We start from the raw sequence: 10,120 nt of genomic DNA, 5'->3' as shown, positions 1-10,120 counted from the left end.
TGAACACCTGACCCCAACTTGTATATGGGCAATACAGAAATACTGAATTAAATAATGAAGACACACTTAAATGTTTGTCAGTTTTCTGTATTTATATATGTAAAAAAAAAGTATTTTATACATGTAAAAAATCTCAAATCCACAATAAACCAAAAAGGTGCCCAAAAGGCCTTTAATCTCTCGAAGTTGTGGCATGTGCAAATTAACATAACATACATTTTAGCAGCATTCAAAATAGAACAATGTATGTTTAAAACAAAACAAAAAAGTTCTGTAGCTCTTCAGATCAAAGAACACCGTTATCACAGTCTAACAAAATAGTTCACTTTTTTTCAGAGTGGGGAAACTTTAACCTGGCGTCTTCTCTATGTATAATGTATTTGCGATGGCATTGGTGGTAGCTGATGTGGTTTCCATCTTCAGCTTCCTAGTGATAGTGTTCAGCACACCCAGACAGTCGGCCCACGATTTTCCCTTCACCTCCATCTCATGCCTCGGGTACATCTCCGCCAGCCATTCTGGATCAGGGAAGGAAAAGGGTGATAAATGTCACTATACTTAGGTACAATTATTAATAATGGCAATTACTTAAGTGCTGCGACATGTCACTTGAAGCTCCAAGATAAACATGCCAATGGACACGGGTGTCGAGTTTTAATGTACAGTACAATACACAACAAACAAACCTTAAACTATGTATGCGAATACTAGTACTGTGCTAAGTTCTGCAAACTGAACACAAATAACTTCACTTGTGTTTTTTGTATGACACTATAACAAATCTACTGCCCCATCAAAAAATACTTCCACTGCACCTCTGACGGGCTCAAGTTTATTTGGGCTGAGCTCTTAAATGCCCCTGTGAGGTCTGTTGATGATGGAGGTTAAGTACAGTACATTACCACCAGAATTAACTCATCTGTATTGTTTAATAACACCATAGGCTAACCATAACCCAGTAGGGAGTCATTTTATCTTTAGAATACTAGGTATATATGGATGAGTTTCGTTGCAAAGCGACGCAAGCACCATTTTTTTTACTTGTGCATTTTATTATTGGAAATGACTGTTCAGGTGTCCTTTCATCTAGGTGTTCTTGCCATTAAAATATTGACAACATACTTTTTAAACCTATATAAAATGCATTTTGCAATGCAATGCCATGCCCAATGTCAGTTTACCAAAATGGATATACGTCATTTTGCAATTAACACTGCTATAAAAAGACATTCAAGGCCCTGCCGTGGCCAACCGGTAGGGCACTCGCCTGCCATGCGGCTGACCCGGGTTCGATTCCTGGCCCGGGTCCTTTGCAGACACCTCCCCGTCTCTCCCAATTCGCTTCCTGTCCACCTCTTACACTGTCCTATCAAAAATAAAGTCGAAAAAGACCCCAAAAAGAAGACATTCAAAAGTAACTACTGCACCTCTGATGGCCTCCAGCTTGTTGGGGCTGAGCTGCTGGATGCCCCGGTGGGGGTCTCCGATGACGGCGCTGGAGGTGAGGACGCTGTGTGGGAAGACGGCGTGCAGCACGGGCACCATGGCCTTCTGGGGCTCCTCCTGCTTAAAGGCCTCCATGTACACAGAGTACGGGATCCACACCTTCCGGAACGCACTGCCAATCATCACTGCAGCACACACACACACACACACACACACACACACACACACACACACACACACACACTAAGGGTGTCAAAGAAGCCATCATACAACTCCAGTAAACTTAAACACCAATATTGAAATTTGCAAGAGACGTGGAGAACTGTACAAATTCATTTTTAACTGGTCAACAACTTGAGATCCGATCAACAAGCACGTTAGAGAAAGCAAGCTGGCCCTAAAATGGGATCTACACCTTCCAGAAGGCCCTGCTGATCATTGCTGCAGTGGACAGACAATGGGGATGTGTCATCAGTCGAAGTCATTGTACAACTCAAGTACAACAAGTAAGTCAAGCCTGGTTTCTTTTACTTCACAACTGGAGCGAATTAATCTTAACGCTGCAATGAGGTCAGACGGTTTTCATGAAGTGAAACAAATCAGTGGATGGACCACTTGGCGGTGACAGCTTGGGTCACTCAAGTCAACATAGGAGATGTATAGCACAATTCCAATCATTTCTAAATGAATAACAACATTCTTTATAAAACGGTAAACACAATCGGCGCTGGCAAACTGGCTATAATATGGCCAACACTACAAGTGTCTTTTTTTACACATCACATGATGTGTGTGCATGCCCAAGAGTGTGTGTGTGTCTTGTGACATGGTTTTATTTTAATGTTGTGATGACTAACCTTGCTTATCTTGGCTACTGGTGGCACTGGTGTCTTTGCTGGCCTCTCTGCTCTCCTCCACCGGGCTGCGTACTGACGTTGTGCGCCTCTCCTGGAGCTCTGACAGGATCTTGGCCACTTTGCTGGCACACGGGCTCTCGTCGTCATGACTGAGATCTGCATCACGTTTCGATTGGCTCGCCTTTCCATTGGCTGTCCTCTTGCGTGCTGGGCCTTTCTGTGCACCACCTTTTCTACTTCTGTTACTCTGACCACCTGCTTTCGCTCCTTTACTTGTTCCTTCTTCCGTTTTCACCGTTCTTCCTTTCCCTCTCCCCGTGGTCTTGGTTCCCTTGGTCTTCTCAGCTTCGCCACTGTTGGCATTTGGCTGGAGTGCATGAAGGGTGTTGTTTGGGCCGGGTCTGTGTGCATTTAGGTTGCCTGGGATGCTGGCCTGTGGGAAGGACAGTGGTGGGTTCAGGGTATATGTGGCATAGGTGCTTGTTCCCATCTGTCCCCATTGCATAGGTGGCTGTTCTTTCTCCCAGAGAGCCTGGTGTTGCTGAGAAACAAAAGCAAAATTAATAGAGTGGACTATCAAACTTTGTTGTGTCCCTGTACACAACCCTACAGTAATGCAGTGTGGTTGAATCCAAAACTGAATCATTACAGCACATTTACTTTTTTGTTTGTTTATTTGGGGGGTTGTTTTGAGCCAACAACACATTTTGCTTAGCACTTCATCAGATTTGCTCTGCGGATAAAATGCAGGAAGTCGATAATTAGTGCAGAGAGCGATAAGACATTAGAGTAATTCATTTGATAACAAGCGATGTTTTCCAGGGACACAACAGACATTGCATACCTCTTTAGGGCCGTCCCTGTGGATGTGCTGATAGAGCCTGGTGTAGTCTGCTTGAAGGCTGTCGATCTTCTGCTCAAGTCGTTGCACAGCTGTAGATAATGACTACCATAATGACAAAAACAGAATGTATTAGCACTTTGAGTTAACATCATTTTACCTTAGGTGCTTATTTACGTGAATGCGGATATTTTTGAAAACGCCCTGGTTTTGGCCTCTCGTTTACAAGTACACAGAGTGTGTATGTCAAAACTCGGCAAAACGGTTTAAAACACATCCCATTTAGGAGGCCAAAACGCACCAGTCACACTGGATTTTTTTTATCCATGTAATGAGTTTAACCTAAACGGATTTTTTTTTTTTAAATCTGCATATGTGTAACCCAGCATCTTATTCAGGGCAAGAAAAAAATAGGACAATATTCAGAGCACATGATGTGTTACAAAGACATCGATGGCGACAATTCTTTTATGCATGCATATTCAGGTTAGGAAATCAGTAATCACATGCGTGTTTATTTTAGCCTTGTTCTACCCGGACCTCTCTGTGTGTGCGTGCGTGTGTGTGCATGTGTGTGCGTGTGCGTAGCTCTGGAGCCCCCTGGTGGAGCTCCAACACACACAGAGGTCTGAGAGACTGTACAGGGTTCGTACACTTTTTCACCAGTTTTTTTCCATGACTTTTCCAAAACCTTTTACTGAATTTCCAAGACCAAAAAAAACAATGACCAATCATGTGCACGCAGGATGGGGGCATATATATTACATAGAAGGCCTGTTTAGTGCAGGTTCAATTGTCCCAAAAATAAGGTTTAGGAACATTTCATATAGATTTTTCCAAATTGTGTTTTTCATCAACTACAGACCCCATAGTCTTCGGATCCACCTGTTTCCAATTTTTTTCTGAAGTGGAAACGCCCAAAATCCAAGATGGCGGATATATGGTCATATTCTAACACAATTGAATGTAATTGAAAGAAACATGTCATATACATTTTTGGAATTGGTGTTTTTTATATTTCTTACACCCCCTGAACAAAAAACAACCTGTTTCCACCCCCGCCCCTCAAGTTTTAGTACCAAAATCCAAGATGGCTAACATGACATATAGCATAAATTATGTATTTGGTGTTTTAAGGTCTCTAAAGGCATTGTTTTTTCTTGTATTTGTAATATTCACAATGGATAAAGGACTGTTCAGTCTGCCATTACATGAACTTCCTTCAAAAATTATTCAATATGTTGTAAAAATTCAACATGACATCAGAAAAGGCATTGAACGGCTCTTTTTATGACCAGGTAATGTGTCTTATCCTATTTATTTGTAGGACCCCCTCTGAATACAAAACAACTTGTTTTTATTGTCCCTTTAACTTTCAGAAGCAAAATCCAAGATGGCTGACATTATAGCAAAATGAGGACATTTTGGTGTTTTAACCCATTAAGACATGGCATTTTAAATTTGCTGTTACCAGAATAGCACTGACCAAGTCGTAGTGCATTATTAAAGGCCATGTGTCATGTCATAGTTCTGTAGTGCTATGGTAGTTAACTTTCAATGACTATTACAGTGTGTCACAGGAGGTACGGCATTAAGGGGCTACGGTCTATAAAGTCATTCTGCAGTATTGTACGCCTATTGGTAATATTTTGATAGGCTTTTAACTGTCATTACATGAAATGTTATCAACATTTATCTCATATTTTGCCAAAATTCAACATGGTGTCCAAAAACCCTTGAACTAGCTAATAACCTAGATCTCCTCTATAGCTGAACTGACCCCTGATCTCAATAGCATAGCAGCAGGTGGAGCCGGTGTGATTTATGACAGGAGTGGAGCCCTCTGTCCATCCCCATGATGCCTCAGTCTCAGAGGTAGAGCATCTGAAGTTTGAGGTGACACACCTTAAATGTTGTGCGCAAATGTTTGGCTTGCAATTTGCCAGTTCCCAATTTGACAGGGCCCTTATGGGGGCCCAAAAATAAAATCTTTCGTGGTGCTCAAAATTTCTGGCGGTGTCCCTGGAGGCAGACACAGTTAACATTCACACTTGTGGCACCAATACTTCATGATGCCAAAGGTCTTACAAAGGTATGATAGTGTGGCCATTACGAGGGTCATGGGTGTACACTGACTGTCATATCAAAGAGCCTAGTTCTGTGAGCAGAGAGCATGGCAAGATTGTTGGAATTGGATGAATGCAGCATCCCAGGCAGAACATTTGGTTTCATAGCCATCAGATAAGCGTAAGCCGACCCTGAAGCAACTTTGTAGGCCTTGACATAGGAAGCCAAACCAGTGCATATGCAACACTACTGTACAGGTAGCACTGCATAACAGGTACCGTACATGAATTGATTCATAGTATTTTTTGTTTGAGCAATAATTTGGACCTGCACAAAATCTTCTGTGCTTAAATTCACAAATGAATGGCTTTATAGACCTGAAAGCATTATGTTAATATTGATTTTGCTATATGAAATGTCGGCCATCTTGGATTTTGTAATGGATTTAGTTTATGTGATAGCTGACTTCAGTCATATAACAAATATTACAAATAAAAGTCAACAATGGATGAATAGACTTAAAAAATACTAAATATGCCAATTTTGCCAAATATGATGTCAGCCATCTTGATTTTCCCACTAAAAAAGAAGCAAACAAGTGGTTTTCTATGAAATGTTGTCCTGGAAATAAAAACAAAGATTAGCTGAAGAAATTTGATCCTTAAAACAGCATTAATGGCAAATGTTCTGTTCACAATGGCAGCCATCTTGGATTTGCCACTAAATATTAAGAAAAAAATTGGAAACAGGTGGATTGTTATTCGGGGGGGTCCTAGAAGTAAAAAAAATGCTGAATGGAAAAATCTATATGAAATGTTCCTAAACTTACAACTGAACCTGCACTATGTACATGTAGCAGGAGTCAATTTCTCCAGTCAAAAAAATAATTGGAGCATTTATTGCTTCAATATCAATGGCAGCTCGCATTCAGGAGTCACATGACATATTAAAGACTATATTGACGTCTTAGAGATCAACAGAAAACATTTTCGTGGCGAAGATAGACAGAATAATGGCTAAAGCCATGCTTTCTGAAGGCGGAGCCAACGCATGCTCTCCCAGACCTAGTAGTGGAGCTCACAAAGCTGCGCGGAACGAGAGGCCGGGTAAGAGCCAGGCAATGTTTACTTTACAACTATTTGAGAGACCATTCCAGCCAGCCAAGATTGAAAGTTTAAGACAAAATCACCATACCTGACAATATTGCAATACTTGGAGCAGAACACCATTTTTCTCATCCATGCGTGAGCCCTCTGTCTGTGTGGGAAAATCACAAAGACATTCGCTGTCCCATTCACTACACTCATTTACAACACTGATTGTGGCTACCAAAATGGGTGCCGGTATATTTCTTGCCATGGTTGTACAACAGCCATCAAAGTGTGTGTCAGCATGCCGCATGGCAACTGTTACAATCCACCGACCTTAAGTTGTGGAGAAGGGAAACTGGGTGGCTCCATTGCTACTTGTGGGCTGATGGCAGTTTTGGTGATGGTGTAAGGAGCAGAGACCAGGCCTGCTGTTGCAACCGACAGTTTACTTTCCGCCTGTGGTTGGACATTTGTTGTCTTCTTAAGTGTCGTCTTCTTTGTCTTTTGAACCTTTGGCTGTGAAGTCAGGAATTTCATTTTTTCATTCAATAATATGCCACTAAAGGTACTGTGTACTTCATTATAAAACACAGGTTTTTGAAGGTATTAGAAATAACATTAGATTTCCCCTGCAATTTCAATCTACAGTATCTCACTACTAGTATTAGAATGTGAGTGCCGTTAAACCAAATTGAACACATCTGCTCCCTACTCTGTGCACACCTGAGACCTTGTAACACTAACGAGTCACATGACACTGGGGAGGGGAAATGACTAACTATTCAGTTTGTTGCCGGTGTGACAGAATAGCTTGTTTCTACAACAACTTGTTACATCCTGTTGTCAGATCCAACAGTGACTGGTCGTAGGTAAAAAAACAAACCAAAAAAAAACGTAGGTTTCTACTAGGGATGTTAACCGGTTAACCGATAGTCGACCGGATCAACGATAAACGGTTAAATTTTCTGCCACCGGTTAACCGGTAATAATAATTATAATAATAATTTCCTCCCAAAAAGCCCCCAAAAACTATAATTTTGAGTTTTTGGTACGATAATTCAGCATTTTCCATCTGGCGACACTGGCTGGACATGACAGGTCCTGTCTGAGCAGCAAAAAGAAAGGCTTAAGTGAAAAATGAAATTTTAAAAATTCAGTGCTGTGCCTATCAGGCATGCGAACCTTATATCATTTAAGATTGCCGGTTAACCGGTTAACCACCGGTTAATGAGTCTCAGTAACCGGTTAAGATATTTTTAAATTTTCGCCATCCCTGGTTTCTACCATTTAATGTCACTCTTCACCAGGGTAACCACTTGTCATGGGGACACCAGATATCATACCAGAACTAACTTTTGTAGAGATGTGTTTAGCCAGAGACACGGAAGTAGGAGTTTGGCCGATTCCATTGACCTTAGATGTTCTATTTTTCACACAGCAATGGTGACTCGTGGAGTCTTTGACACATAGTATTTCTCAAAATGAAGTAACCTTATCACTACTCTGAAGTCCATAGCTCTGGTTTTAGCTCTCAAATGGCTGTATTTTAACTTATCTTGGGGGAACAATACATTTCTATACAGTAAAACTTATAAATAGCTACACAAGTTGTAAACTCACCACTTCCCATTGTGTCAACATCATTTGGACAGTATTGTCCCACGAAATTATCTGCAGACATGTGAGGGGTGTGATGCACTCACTTTGTAAGATTCTATGCAATAATAGAGACCCTTGCATATTTATACCTGGCTATTTGAACATGGTGCCTCTTTTTTCGTCGTCTCCTTCTTCTTTCGTCTTGATTTCCGTTCAGGCTTGGGAACAGTACTCTTCTCCTCAGAACCTGTAATTGACAGTTGACAGCTTGGTTAAGTTGAAGACAACAATGACACATTTTTCTATAAGCCTACAGACAACGTTTTTAAACACAAAACATTGCCTGCAATAAACCAAGGACTGCCTCTTTGTTTTTACTCAGTGATGTTGAGTAATCCTCTGAAACTGCTGGGTGAGGTCTCATTGAACTTGTTCAACTTGAGTCACCTCCTTGCATGGGCCTGGGGGGCACTATAGGCCTTTCAGATAGAAGATCGTCATTCAGGAGGACTTGTAAGTCTCGCAATACCTTACGCACTTGGATAAAATGTAGACTACTGCAATTAACTTAATTAACTCTTACAACTGAAAGTGTGCAAAATGTCAGTCAACTTCAAAGTGGATGCGTGGACAATACACATGTCATTCAGCCCATTTGAGATTGAGAGTAGGCTAATAATGTTGAAACTGTCCTGACTGAAAATATCATGTAGCCTTGTAGAATGCCTTCTCTCAATGCGTAGCCTGTGTTTTACTGTGCTACAACTCTTCACACACCTGTCTACCACGTCTACTTTCTAATTTATTTCATCACTTACGTTTTTCTGATTTGATGGTTCTTCCAGCGTCAAGGAGACAGAGCCTGGTGTGTTGTTTGTCTGGAGGAACACCAGAGGAGTCAGAATCCCAGTTCTGGCCATCTCCGTCGTCTTCGAAGTCCGAAACAGGCGCGAATAAAAACAGGTCTTCCTCTGGACAAGAGACAGTGCTTGCCTCTGGACTGGACGGTCCATCTACTTCGACTTTCACGATAATTTCTGACATTCCTTGATCCGTTTCTTCAGTGTTTACACAACCACCGACCCATTCGCCAGCAACATTTGTTTGGTGGTCCAATTCGCTTTGGACACTCTCAATCTTCATTTTGTAATAACTCCGCACACAGCACAAACTGTCATTCACAAACACAAAATCGAATCAAATCACACTATCAAACAGATTGGTTACACATTGTTTTAAGTTGATATTCACCACCAAACATTGTTAAATTAGAATTTAGACTACCTTGAAATCTGAAACGCCCGAACTTCTTCCGTGGCGCGAGGACGGACCAATTGAATTCCACTCACGTCACGTGGTGGGTGTGGGGCTATTTTGTTCAATTTTAGGGTAAATTCATGAAGCTTGCTAGGCTGTTTTGGGTGTGTAATACTGCCTGACGCATGTCCATGTTGTCATAAAAGAGCATTAGGCCTACAAAAAGCTTAGCTGCATTTTTCAGCTATGTTATACATGCATTCCATTAATTTTCCGCTAAGTTATGTAGGCCCTACAGTTAATGTCAAGAGTTACAAGACTGTAATATAGGACTATTTCCCATTGCGCAAATAGAAGCAGTCATTTCTGAGGCAGTAATTTCTGGGACCCATGTCTTTCGTGACTTTCTGTACCAAGTTGCAGAAATTGATTATTCATCCATAGGCTAGCCATCAAGTTGCAGAAATTGATTATTCCCACACACCTTTGCTCAAACACCAACAGGTGGCGCACTTGTCATTTAAAATTTAAACCATCACTGCCTCCAATCTCACTCCATCCTTTCCTTCAACTATTCTCCTGTGGGTTTTTTTTAGCACAATACAGGTAATTAATTACATTAATAGAGGTAAACAGTTCCTCTAAACCGGAATCTTGACATAGGGCCAAGGAATTGATTTAGCCTACCCTTTTTACATTGAGAACATGTCTGCATGCAATGTCTACAGAACATGTAGACCACTGGAGAAGCCAAGATTTGACCACTGGACAAACCAACAAAAGACTAAGAAAGTTTCTACAGTGAGGTATTATAGCTGAATCAGAGGGCCTTTTGTATCTGGCCCTGCCCATGTAGCACCAATACTGTGATAGATTGTGGCCCGCTTCCTAAATCAGACAACAGGTAGGCTAATTGGATGAAATGAAAGAAGATATCTCTCCAGATGTCTGCACCATGGAGC

At 41.3% G+C, this 10,120-nt stretch overlaps 1 protein-coding gene across 2 annotated transcripts; it reads right to left on the bottom strand.

Annotated features, from left to right (window-relative positions):
• Positions 1-145: 145 nt before the first annotated feature.
• On the bottom strand, positions 146-9,242 carry si:zfos-905g2.1 (uncharacterized). Of its 2 annotated transcripts, XM_063201773.1 has the most exons (9): positions 9,186-9,242; positions 8,720-9,072; positions 8,051-8,148; positions 6,636-6,818; positions 6,406-6,468; positions 3,148-3,249; positions 2,304-2,844; positions 1,428-1,631; positions 146-518 (listed from the first exon to the last, which is right to left on the bottom strand). In XM_063201773.1, exons 2-9 carry the CDS (start codon positions 9,042-9,044, stop codon positions 349-351), a joined length of 1,686 nt encoding a protein of 561 aa, XP_063057843.1. In that variant the 5' UTR covers positions 9,045-9,072; positions 9,186-9,242; the 3' UTR covers positions 146-348. The 2 variants fall into 2 exon arrangements, with proteins under 2 accessions (XP_063057843.1, XP_063057842.1); XM_063201772.1 differs by lacking the exon at positions 9,186-9,242 and having other exon boundaries at positions 8,720-9,155.
• Positions 9,243-10,120: the final 878 nt, after the last annotated feature.

The sequence above is a fragment of the Engraulis encrasicolus genome, chromosome 6, assembly GCF_034702125.1.
Source record: "Engraulis encrasicolus isolate BLACKSEA-1 chromosome 6, IST_EnEncr_1.0, whole genome shotgun sequence".
NCBI lineage: Eukaryota > Metazoa > Chordata > Actinopteri > Clupeiformes > Engraulidae > Engraulis > Engraulis encrasicolus.
The sequence above is the reverse complement of the archived record's forward strand: the minus strand, read 5'-3'. Positions and strand labels throughout refer to the sequence as shown.

What these genes read in the sequence shown, in the direction of transcription:
- si:zfos-905g2.1 (XM_063201773.1), bottom strand. Translation starts at nt 9,044, where the DNA reads ATGAAGATTGAGAGTGTCCAAAGCGAATTGGACCACCAAACAAATGTT. An exon ending in CACCATGTTCAAATAGCCAG is followed by an intron (nt 6,819 to 8,050) that starts GTATAAATATGC and finishes CTGACTTCACAG; the next exon opens with CCAAAGGTTCAAAAGACAAA. An exon ending in ACAGGGACGGCCCTAAAGAG is followed by an intron (nt 2,845 to 3,147) that starts GTATGCAATGTC and finishes TTTGTTTCTCAG; the next exon opens with CAACACCAGGCTCTCTGGGA.